The sequence below is a fragment of the Sceloporus occidentalis genome, unplaced genomic scaffold, assembly GCF_023333645.1.
Source record: "Sceloporus occidentalis isolate IW3139 unplaced genomic scaffold, rSceOcc1.0.p SCAF_38, whole genome shotgun sequence".
Classification (NCBI taxonomy): domain Eukaryota; kingdom Metazoa; phylum Chordata; class Lepidosauria; order Squamata; family Phrynosomatidae; genus Sceloporus; species Sceloporus occidentalis.
This window is the reverse complement of record NW_028317018.1, coordinates 1,844,348-1,857,173: the sequence shown is the minus strand read 5'-3', so window position 1 is coordinate 1,857,173 and position 12,826 is coordinate 1,844,348. Positions and strand designations below refer to the sequence as shown.

The following is a 12,826-nucleotide window of genomic DNA, read 5'->3' as shown; positions in this document are numbered from 1 at the left end:
ACGTAACATAGAATGTGAAGATGTAGAGATTCAGACCTTAATCAGTCCTTGGTCTTGTCTTAGATTCAATATAGCTTTACGCCTGTCCCATGCATGTTTAAGTTCCCCTAATGTATTAGCCTCAACCACGGCAGCTGGGAGGCTGTTATATTTGTCTACTACCCTCTAAGCATAATATAAAACCTCGTTATAGCACATCTAAATCACTGACCCTCAAGTTTGAGAATATGGCCTCTTAAAATTTCTCCTACTAAGATTACCTTTACCACCTTTAGAATTGTAAGCTTGTTTGAGCAGAGCCTTCCTAATCCGCTGGTCTGTAAGTAAAATACTTATGTTACAGTATATACTACTTGCTATGTCCTATCTACCCATTGTACAGCACTACAGAATATTATGGGGCTATATAAAACAATAAATAATACTAATAATTATTTAAGTATGTCTATCACATCTCCCCTCTCTCTTCATTCATCCAAACTATACATATTAAGTTCCCTTTCCTGATCATTTTTATTCTGTAAACCATTTTAGTAGCACTCCCCTGAACTCTCTCCAATATGTCAATATCCTTCTGGAGATGCGGTGTCCAGAACTGTACACAATACTCTAGGTGAGGCAGAGATCTCTAACATTGCAGAACCACTTCTTTCACTAATGCCTCTAACGATACAACCCAGCCCCCTGCTTGCTCTTTCTGATGTTTTTGATGGTTTTTGTTACTGGTGCTTTGCTGCCACAATGGTACATATTGGAAATTTACACTCAATGACTCTGCACAAATGCTTTAAATCTTTAATGAATATAAGAGTGAGAGGACAGACATGAGGGGCCTTGTCTGGGTGAGATGGGCAGTAGTAAGCTACGTTGGAAACCTATGGATTTAACCTCTACGTTTGCTTTTAATTGATGTTTTTTTTGATATGATGATATTTATTTATAGCAGAGCAACAACACTAAGTCGTCCATAACTCTGAATATGCTCAGCCAGACTTTAAAGGTGAGCATTCTCTGAGAACATTAACACTCCTAGAACTGCTGCTTGAATTACCATGTTTGATGGTTAGGTTCCATCCACTTTGTCCTCACATTATTTTTATCTATTGTTTTGTCTGTATATGTTGTCACTGCATGTCTGAAAGCTTCATGAGTTTCATAATGTGCATGATCTTTAATCAGTAACAGTCTGTATGTAGGTGCCGTTCTGACCATTTCTTTTGCAGCAATTGTGTATGTCCTTCAGATAGTAAATTACTATACATTTGAATCATTTTGTTTCTTTGTGAAGTACAGCCATTCTGTTATGAGATACCATTCATTACTAAACATTTGAGCGTGGTTTGCTATGTGACAAACGTGAACCACAAAATGACAGGAGGGATATTTATTTCAATCGCCACAGGAAGCTCCAAGTTGACAGGTCACAGAGCCACCTAATCCCTAAATAGCAGTTGTGTTCAACATTACTTTGGGATATAATCAACTCTCCATTGTACAATAATATCCATCTTCATTATCTACGCAGGACATTTCCCTTGCTTGCCACTGGATTCAGATGCAGGGCACCTGGAGTGTCAACTGCACTTAGCACCACAAATGTGACACAAACCATATGACAACAATTGCAGCATAAATGTACTGCAAGAATGCGCCACTAGAAGAGGTTTGCTTTGGGCACGCACCACACTGTAAGAACTATTGTTTAGTTTTTACAATAAAAAAACAAAGGATCAGATTTAAGGAATAAAAAAAACACAAAAAGTTGCATCTGTAAACCTGTAAGCATGTTTTTGTTGATCAATATTGTCCCTTTAATTAGTGTGCTTGTCTGTCCTTGAATTTTTGGTTCACATTTATCAAGCAGGAAGAAAATGACCCAGTCAGAGAATCCTCTTTAATAGTGCTTCTTGAGAGAAAGAGAGATTATTTTAATACTTTGTTTTTATTCCCATGCATCATATTGTTAAGATGTGAATTTTTTTTTTATTTTAGAGAATTTCCTGACTGGGTTTTCTCACTGACTGATATGTTTAGGTCCAAGCCTGTGATTGCCCCTGTATGTGTATGTCTTTTTTCCCCCATTACTAAACTCTGTTTAGCACACCCACCGAATAAATCTGTCCATGAAAGAACTCTCGGTCAGCTTAGTGTAGTCAGCTTCTCTAAAGATAGCTGCTGTCTCACCCATACTCAGCTTCCTCAGCACATCTGTATCAGTGTCAGGTCCCACTGATACCAAAGTGGAGACCACATTATTCTTTCTCATGGAACCAACAGCTTCCTCTAATCCTGCATGACCAGTCACTCCATCAGTGATGAAGACGAAAGATGGCTCTGCGTAACGTCTTGCTCCACGGGTGTCACTCTGCAGAACTTTGTTGATAGCAGAGAAAATGGCATCTCCAATGACAGAGGATGAGCCATAGTAACTGAGACGCCCCAGGCCTTCTGCAATTTCTGTCTGGTTAAACGTAAGGGGAAATACAACTGCTTGCTCGTCCTTTCCGCCATATTGCAACAAAGCAACACGGGCATTGGCTGGGTCATCGTCTCTTCTCGCCAGTGACAATCGCCGGGAGACCTCTTCCACAAACGCAGCTGCATGCTGGAAGTTTTGCTTGCCGATACGCTCTGACCCATCCAGGATGAAGACGAGATCCACTGGACGCTGTGTGCACTGAGCAACTGAAAGCTCTGCAGGAAAGAGGTGTATACGTACTATGTATACAGCTCATATATACACTGACAATGTGGACAAAAGGGGTATTCAAAGAACATAAACACGCACTGCATGCATACACATACACAAATGTATAGATAAATATCCACAAACGCACATGAAATCACTGATCATTTCCTAGATGGAAGCAAAAATAAAAAGGGGGAAAAAATGACTGGAGGGAACTGAAACCTACTGCTGTAATTTAGGGCACCTTGACTCACCCTAGATCTTGGATCCAATGATCCAAAGAACTAATCTTCGTGGGGTCAAATAGATTATAGGCCTTTTTAAAATTTCTACATGGCTCTTTGCTTATGGGTAAACCCAAAATCCAGGAATTCTACTTATCCTATCTAAATAAGAATGTTAGTGGCAGGTTTTATTCAAGCCTTTGGTTATGCCAAATGAAACCATTTGTTAATGTTGTTGCATATTTTTTTTATTAGTTTAGTTTAGTAACTTCAGTATATATTATGCTGCATCAGTATATAGACTGGTTAAACTGTTAATGGATTAATAATTTATTTTAGAGTTTACCACGTTATAAGCACAGCCAATAAATGGTATTACTATTGAATACCAATACAATAAATTATAGAAGGAATGAAACAATATACAGTATATTTATTTCTTTATATTGTGGTCCCGCCATTGCTTAATTAAATAATTACTTTAATCTCTCAACTTTGTTATGGCTTTTGTGTTACAATGTGCTTATGCATATATTACCAAGAAGATCCAGTAATCAAGTGTACCATCTGGCAAAATTGGAGGAACCTTCTTGCTTCTTAATAATTTAACATAATTTTAACAATGATTCTGAATCCCCTGCAATATCTGTGTGAATCATTTTAAATGAATTAATAAATAGCTTGGTCCAGTGCTGCCTTTCATCCCCATAGGACAGCTTGGCTTTCTCAGCCGTATAAACCATCGTAGCAACCAGTTGGGAGTATGTCTGAGGCTCGGGATTCGCTTTGCGGGTCTCAAGGAATTCAGCAATCTGGGTAATGCTTTTAGGATAGGTGATCTCCACACCCTCTTCACTTTGGTCGTAATTAACGAGAGTTGCAGGATTAGATCCCCTGCCACCTGCAATCGAGTGTCAGAAGTATAGGATCAGGGCTTCCTCAACTCTAAGACACCTTTCCATAACCTGATGTTCCCTGGCAGGTGTATACAGTACAGGGCTTTTTGTTACTTGTTGCCAATAATGAGCTTAATCTCACTTTGTCTTCTTATAGGGTCTTACCCCCCCTGCAAATTTTGTATATATTCCTAAAACTTCATGTACTTTCTATGTATGTGTTTGAGGTTAGAATGTAAAGGCGTGTATGATGTGAAGTATCCGTATGATGCATTATTTCTACAAGATTGATGGTAACTAGGTCACACATGCACACACATTCACTTCACAGCTAGCTGCTGTTTTAGAAGCTGGACTTAGCTATTATTATTATTATTATTATTATTATTACCTGTTTGACATGGCAGGTCCGGACACACAATTTGAGGATCTACAATACGATGAGACAAGACAAGATAAAGCATTTAGAGGTTATTTAGAAAAACAAACTGTAAATATACATGTAGAGCAGGAATTGGGCAACGCAATTACAGAGATCATTGAGAAATTACAAAACTGAGTACTTAAGCACTATGTGTAGCAATTGTTCTTTCCTTTCAAACCAGGCCGGAAAGTTATATGGGAAGGCAACTGTTGTAGTTTAATCTAATCAATAATATATTAATAACAAGTAATGCACTTGTTGAAATGCAATTCCCATGATGTCTGGGATAGCACTAGGATAGATCGTTGTAAGGGGGAACGGATGCCAGCTTTACATATAATTAGTACCTGGGCACAGGCGTTCCTCCATGTTATCTATGAACTCATCAGCTACAAGCTCAGAGAAGTGTTTCATCTTCTGCACCCGCTGTTGTTGGTTGCAGGCAATTGATGTCAGAGTCTCATCTTCCTCATGCTTGTTGAACATGTCTCCGATTCCAATGGCATTAACATCGACATCTCCACCACACAGCACCTGCAACTGTTCATCTGGGTCTCTTGGGTCATGACGGCCATCTGTGATGACCACAGCAAACACCTTGGCTTTGTCACGCCTTGTTTCTTTGATTAACTTGTTGTAGGCGAATTGTAAAGCAGATGGAGTCCAAGTTCCTCCGGCTATCCACTCCAGACGTCTCACTGCTTCCTTGAAGCTGGACAACGAATCAATGCGAGGATCATCCAGTTGGATTGCCTCAAATGTACCTTCATGACTGTACTGGACTACACCAACACGGGCACCTGAGTGGTAGAACCAGAGTTACAAGTTAAACAAAGCTTAAAGGACAGATAAACCTAATGTGAACATTAAACAATGAGGCGGGACCCAACATATGTACACAAGTTATAATTCTAAATCCAACTCAAGTTGTGTCTCATTGATGGTTCTTACTAAGGTAGTTTTGACACTGAAATCACGCATTAGCTGTGGATTGTGCATTACCTGTGTCTGATTTAGGGTCTTTGGCAATAGCTCCCAGTCTGCTCACTACATTGATGACAAAGTTTTTCTCCAGAGAAAAGTTTGTGTATCCAATACTCTCAGAGCTGTCAATAATGAAGACAATGTCCACAGCACCACAACGTTTCTCGCAATCTGAAAAAGATAACAATGTGAATGGAAGCTTACTTACCGTAAGTATCTGCATTTTCAAAGCATTCATACAACTCCCCTAATGTCTTTGAATTTTTTAATACAAATTATGTTGTGACCCCACTGTGAAATATGTCACTATTAATTTGCTCTATAATATACATTGCTTGTAATAATCACAAAGTCAGTAATAGTATTATAGACTGCATTTTGTTTAGCAAACTGATAAAATTCTTATATGTATATCTATGCAATCAATCTTGTGGTTATTTCATTATGATATGCTTGAATAATTATACAGGCGCACTTTGGGTTAAGCAGCATTAACACAGACAGCAGCGAAGTATGTCCGTCATTCTCATAGGATTAAATGTAAAGCAATGTGTCTGACTGAAGGACACAATTTTCCTTATTCTGAAAAGCTATTGAAAATCTAGTGTATTTTATCCATGCCTAGAAGAAAGAAGTACACATACAAGTAATGCACACAATTATATTCTCATGAGCAGAGCATTAACATGGGCAACTAAAATGGTTCACTTGCCCAGGAGCTCAAACCTAAAGGCAGCAAACTAAAGAAAAACTATGTTTATTAATGTTTTTAAATAAGAAACATGTCCTTCCCTGACCTGCTAGATTAGATTTATTTATATAGCTTCAGCGGATTCCATAGTGCTGCATTAGCATATATATGGACACATTCAAATGCTGGTTGTTCCTTGCCGTAAAAGGTACAACATGGGACAGTGGGCCCTATGGGTTCTCAATTGTTAAAAATTGCCTTTATCGTAGGTAATTTAAATTGATGCTTCGGAAGAATGTCTAGTAGATCCCAAGTAGGAAAATTACATTATTCTGCAGTATAGCAAATATGGAATTTTGTATTCCTAGCTCATCAAAATTAGCTATATATTACTCAATTTATCGGTAAAGCAGAGAGAAACAATAGTTTTCCAGGTTTAAAAAGTATATTCTCCTCTGTTGAAACCTTCAATGAAAGCATTTCCTTTACAAAAGCATTTTAGGGGATTGTAAGAAAAATAATTTGCATATTGAACACTTACCACAGCATCCACAGGTCTCTCTGACATAAGTCATGACATCACAGTCCTGAAATTAAAATTAAAATGTCTGTAGCCCAGCATTTTGTCATTTTTACTCCAACCTGCCTAATCAGGGGGCATAAATAGCCCTGGTTCCTCCAGTGACTTGCACAAAGTCTCCTAATACTGCTAAGTACTGATTGGATCCCCTTCTGTATGAGTAACTATATTACCATCAGAAGATGGCCTGCTGTACCACAACATCACTGGCTGAATTGTATTACAAGATTTGCAGTCATTTAAAAGGGTACTAGCCATGCAATAGAAGTATTGATTGTTCTTTGCAGAATGGCGGTTTCTTGACTTTACTCATATACTACTGCTGGATCTTCTCCACATGCAAGATTCAGGATTGATCTGTCAGAGCCAAATGCTTGCTAGACAAGCAAAGGGTATCCTGTACCACAATACTTACTGTCAGTCCTGGGTCACCTGAGGGGCCAACATCACCCTAAGAACAGAAAGAGGCAAGGGTTCTTCACATTTAAGCATGATAAATATCAATTAAAAAGTCAATGGAGTTTGCATGAGACTTCAATTTCAAACTCCCAACTTGACTATCCATTATGAAGGGTCAAACCCAGTAAGCTAACGGTATTTATGCATAGTTAAATGACCAAACCTTCTTAAAGTAGAAATCCCATGAAAATTATTATTGAGTATAGAATACAGCGCTGTATCTAAGTTAGAATTAACAAAAACAATTGGTTTTATTTAATTTTACTACAACAAACTTCATTAGCAGACCAGTCATTGTTGTCAGTAGTAATTATTACTGACCATACCGAGGTGATTCTTTATGGCAATGATAATGAAGTCCTGCGTGTACAATGAAATCTTTTCTCCTATGGACTTTCAAGTAATCTATGTCTTTTTATTTTTTCCCCCCAGTGAGTATGATACGAAGTCTAATAGATTGGGCTAAGAGTAACAGAGAGCTAGAACACTTACAAATGGCTAATATGCAACTGACTGACACTATTATGCTACGCAAAAAAACAGAACTGTTTAAAAAAAAAAAAAGAACACAGCGCAATACTTTTGTAACCTTATTTTTTATAATAAAAAATAATATATATATAATATAAAAAATATAATATACTGTATATATAACCCATTTACATATATATATAAAAAATATATATAAAAACCTTAAAAAAGAGACTTGTGGGTTTACAGGACATTGCAATTGTCCTGTAAACCCACAAACAAACTGTGTTTATAATGTGATGAAGAGTCATGATGTACTGTGATGTAGTATGCAGAGACATGGGGGTGTGTGATTTTATGAAGAGGGAGTGTCTTGCAAGAGCAAACCAATGTAAAAAGCTCAATATACCACGCTAACGATGTGTGTTTCCTTTAGTAGATGTACATAGGCATTCTAGACCTGGGGTGCTTATATTACATATAGGAACAATAGGTTCTATCCTGTTTACTATACCGGATCTCCGCCATCTCCAGTTGGCCCACGGGGGCCAGGCTCTCCTGCAGAGCCAGAATCTCCCTATGTGGAAAGAAATACCAGTTATTGATGAATAAGTATTACTCTCAGACAATGTATTTAATTTGATCTGTGTTAGTCTGTTTACATATGAAACAGATTTTATTATACTCACAGGTTCTCCTTTGATTCCTTTCGGTCCAGCTGATCCTTTTAAACCAAAGTCTCCTCTTCCTCCCTGAAGATGCAGTGACAAGTGAGTGCATTATAATGCAGAAAAATGTCCTTTCTGAGATTCCACCCCTTAATCTTAGCTGCACTATGCTACCATTAGGCGTTATTTATGGTGTGCTCTGTGTGTGATTATGGTAAAACCGTTTAAAAATATTTTACATTTTATATTTACATTTAAATTTTAGTTTTAACTTTATAAGGAAAATTATATATTTATTTCAACAAAAAAGTAGGTGCTAAACATTCTACTGTACATCTTACTGAATGTTGGTGCTACTTACCATTGGCCCGGGTGGACCTCTTTCTCCTTTATCTCCCTGTGACAATAGAAACAGTTACTGATGATGCCAAGAGAATCTCAGTGGAGCATAATACAAATCATACACTTTTCACAACAACTTCCCAAAATGTCTCCAACTATGTACTGTTCTTAGGCTAAGTGCTACTTTTCAATTGGGTTTCATTTCAATTTTAAGGGCTTTTCATTTCACATCATATAGAGTTGTTTAGTGAACATATCCCAAAATGTTCCAAAATGTGAACTAATGTAATCCCTGCTAGGTTTTGCCAATTTAGGATTAGGTACATTTTCACCTACTATGTACTGGACTTCAAGTAATTAAAGGCCATGTAATCCTATCCTAAATAGAAATGAATGTCTGAACTTCCAGTTTAGGGCTTCCCAGAACATTGTTGGTTAGCTGTAATTATCCCAATAACAAATGTTACTTTCAGTTTCCTAACAAGAATCTAAACAATTCACACAAACATACCATCATAACAGGGGGTAAATCTACCTCATCCAAAGCCAGACCCAATCATGCACAATACTCACTGAGGCCCCTCGTGGTCCTGGATAACTGATACCAGGTCTACCTCTGTCACCCTGTGGAAAAATAATGTCATGCCAATGGTGTCACAGGGATTGTGCAATAACATCTGTGAAGATCATCTACTAAGTCATTGCCTCTCGTGACATGTCTTAACCACCATAAAATAAAAAAATTACTTTACCCTCCCCAAAGTCCTCTGTTCCCCTCTCTAGTCTCATAAACTAACAGCGCCAATCAGATTTAGAAGATTTAGAATTTGCTGCTTACAATATTTATTAAGTTATTGATGAGTTCACCATTACTTTAAAATGTACATTGTGCCACTTGATTAGAGCTTGGTTGGGCTCTATATATAACTCTTTGATATAAGATCAGGGTCATTCTTTTGTATGCGGATTTTGACAGCTGTATATTACTGTGGTAAGGAGTGGGTGCTTTATAAATAAATTCTAATGATTACTAAATTTCTATAAATATATAATATTCTGCACACCTTGGGTCCAGAAGGTCCAGGGATCCCTCTCGCACCCATGTCACCAGGATCGCCACGAGACCCCTGCAGGAAAGAGGAGACAATAGTGAATGAGCTATTTTTGAGGTAGCTGCAGGACAGACATATTAAGGTAAAGACAAAAGTTTTTTTTTAATATTGAAAAATAGTTTATTAAAGCAAAAAATACCATGTGAGATAGAAACAGCAATATCAATAGCACACACAGCACAAGTTATGAGGATGATGTGTCAGCAGTTTAATGGGTGTTTTTATTATGGATGGAACTCATCACACGCAGCCCTAGACACAAAGAAACACGGAGACCTGGGACAACCAAATCGCAATAAATACATAAATAAATAAACAGCTTTATAGTGAGGTCATGGGAAAGAAAGCAATAATAATTTTACTTCTTGTGTTGTTCCTAATGTAATAGTCCTCTAAGCACGTAATTTGCCTTTTGGAAATCTAGCTGTGGCACTGAATCTGGTGAAATATTTGTTTAGCAGAACCCATTTTATTGAATGACCAGCAGACAGACAATTTAGTGCAAATAGTAAAAAAAACTACCCTAGCGATGTGATATCCAACACAGGGATACAATTTGAGTTATTTCCATCTTTAAGAGACATGTTTAGGAAAGTTTCTGTGAGCGTTGTGGTTTTTTTTCTAACAGAGATGAACCATTTCTTGTGTTTATTTATGGGAGGTAATGCCAAGGCCATTGGGGATGCAAACTGTCCTTAACACTGCCCTGTTAAGTGGGAGGGGACATTACAAAACTACTTACATCGGGACAGCTAAACCAAGGGCAGAGAATGAATGCCATTATTAAACACCAACTCAAAGACATTTGTTACATCAGGGGAGGGCTGGCAGCCTACGGCTTGTGGGGCACATCTAGTCAAGTAGCCTATTGTGCCACTGAATCTGCCAACAATCCATGCCCATCTTTTTCTGATTTTCTAACACATCTTGATGTAATGGGATGGGGTTGGGAGTACGTCATTACACTAAAAAAAAGGTCATCATACACGGGACGCCTGAAGCCACAATTTAACACAACTAATCCTTTTTAATAAAATATGCAGATTGAAATAGATTAAATAACACAAAACCTTCAGTTTTCTGCTTACTGATTTCTGGGCCTAGAAAGTTTGTCCTTTAAATTGACTATAGTTCAATTTATTCCTACGGAAAGTAAAGTGCCAGGAAACAGATGATCAAATACAACACACCAGGACAGGCTCTGACACACCGACACCCAAGCACACACACCAGGACAGGCTCTGCCACACTGACACCCAAACACACACCAGGACAGGCTCTGCCACACCGACACCCATGCAGTCACCCTAATGCGCCCACACCCTTGTGTATTGCCCCCAGCTAGCCCCACATTGTATATTTATCCCACTGCCCAGCCTCCCCCCTTTAGTATTGATTTATGTGATGACCCCAGCCAGCACCCTCTCATGAATTTATTCACCCCCTTAGCACCCAGATTTCACTCACAGGATCTGCCCAACACCCAGAATGGAAGGATAGGACTTCCCACCTTTGCCCTCAAACAACCTGCCTGTATACCAGCCTCCCTGTGCGATGCATTACCCCACTTACACATCCATGCAATCACATACGTATTCATTAATTTATTCATTTATTATTCACAAACATTAATTCACTCATTCATATATTTGTTTCCTCATTTACAGATGCGTTCTTCTGTTGTACCACCTGGGAAAGCAGGAACGGAGCAGAGTCATGTGATGTGACGTAAAGTCACGTGACTCCGCTGGTTTCCTGCTTGTCCTGGGTGGATCAAGAGATGCTGCTCGCACAGCGTGGCAGGGCGTCTGTGGAAGCCTTTTGTCCCGCATTAAAGACGGCCATTGCGGTCATGCGGCCGCATCGGCCACTCAGCCGGCCGTTTTATTAACATTTAGGGCGGCCTGGGAGGCAATTGCCCCCCTGTACCCCGGCTCAGCCCGCCCCTGTGTTACATTAATAGTGGATAAAACAGTGGAGAAAAAAAGAAGAGCTGGACTCACATTCCTGCCAGCAAGACCTTGAATTCCTTGTCCTCCTCTAGGTCCTGGAACCCCACGATCACCCTAAAAAAATATTCAGAAAAGTATCTCTGTCAAGTCACATAATTATAGCAAATATGAACCAAAACATCATTACTCTCATACGTGGTGCACTCAACAGAGTGTTGTAGAGATTAACTAAAGTGTTTGAAGTTTTTGGAGTTTGCAAACTTAGATGTAGTAATAGACAAACATTTAAAGAGAGACACTTTTGTTTTAAGGGATGAAGTGCATCAAGAATTCTTAATTAACTTTTTGTCCTATTAGTGGCTGTTTATAATGGCATTTCTAAGATGAGCAATGTATGTTACTTAAATAATGTCACATATAAGCAAATCTTCTGTTGGTTATATACATAGTATGACTTTTATGGCTGTCAAAGAGACTCATGTACACCAAACATTCTGCTCCTAGAAAGGAGGGACATCAAGAAACAGAGTAAGAGGGATTCTGGTTCATAACAAGACTGTCTCTCCTAAGGAAGGAAAATTTGTGAGGTACAGTAATCACATTTTAATTTGTGCCAGTTTGTGTCACATGTTCTCTATGCTCATGGCAATTATTTTTTACTTAGTCAGTAGCCATGTAATAGTGACTTGTAGCAATGAACTATAATGCATATACATATCTTCTATTCACCTTTGCTCCTTTAATTCCCAGTTCTCCAACAAGTCCTCGAGGACCTTCTGGGCCTGGATCTCCCTAAATATAGGATAAACAATACATCTGAATAAAGTGTGTAAATTAGTTGGCAAAACATATATGCTGTTCATATGTTGAATTTAGGTTTTTATTGATAACGACTATTAGCATGATTTGCCACTAACCTTTTCTCCTTTGGGGCCATCGTTACCTGCAGTACCCTTGCTTCCTGGGTCCCCTCTACGTCCCTAGAAGTAATGAGTGAGAAAACAGACAGAGTGAGATAACAAAAGTACTTAGAGGAGATATTTGCTAATCTGTGGCAAAGTGAAGAAATATAATATAATAGTAGTCTACAGAGGATGACAGGTGAATTGTAAACAGCCTAAACCAAGAAAATAAGTGAATTATAGGCAATGAAAAGGACAGTGAGTCAGGCAGGTAGTATCTATGTCTCTTACTGGCTCTCCTTTTGGTCCAACTGTCCCAGGGTCTCCCTTACCACCTTTTACTCCAGGAGATCCAGGTGCTCCAGTGTTCCCTGCAGGACCCTGGGGTTAGGGAAATAAAAATGAAGAATTAAGGGTATTGCAAACATTGAG

General features: G+C 38.6%; 1 protein-coding gene across 1 annotated transcript in view; it reads right to left on the bottom strand.

The window, feature by feature from the left end:
- Positions 1-2,095: 2,095 nt before the first annotated feature.
- Positions 2,096-12,826, bottom strand: part of LOC149290607 (collagen alpha-2(VI) chain-like) — a 35,175-nt gene continuing 24,444 nt past the window's right edge. The window contains exons 14-28 of the mRNA XM_089488414.1: positions 12,686-12,775; positions 12,410-12,472; positions 12,222-12,284; positions 11,544-11,606; positions 9,493-9,555; positions 9,002-9,052; positions 8,448-8,483; positions 8,108-8,170; positions 7,933-7,995; positions 6,904-6,939; positions 6,450-6,495; positions 5,236-5,388; positions 4,581-5,033; positions 4,201-4,239; positions 2,096-2,694 (exon numbers count right to left, since the gene is read on the bottom strand). Of these exons, the coding sequence (XP_089344540.1) occupies positions 2,096-2,694; positions 4,201-4,239; positions 4,581-5,033; positions 5,236-5,388; positions 6,450-6,495; positions 6,904-6,939; positions 7,933-7,995; positions 8,108-8,170; positions 8,448-8,483; positions 9,002-9,052; positions 9,493-9,555; positions 11,544-11,606; positions 12,222-12,284; positions 12,410-12,472; positions 12,686-12,775 (1,881 nt within the window). The remainder of the gene's footprint in view (positions 2,695-4,200; positions 4,240-4,580; positions 5,034-5,235; positions 5,389-6,449; positions 6,496-6,903; positions 6,940-7,932; positions 7,996-8,107; positions 8,171-8,447; positions 8,484-9,001; positions 9,053-9,492; positions 9,556-11,543; positions 11,607-12,221; positions 12,285-12,409; positions 12,473-12,685; positions 12,776-12,826) is intronic.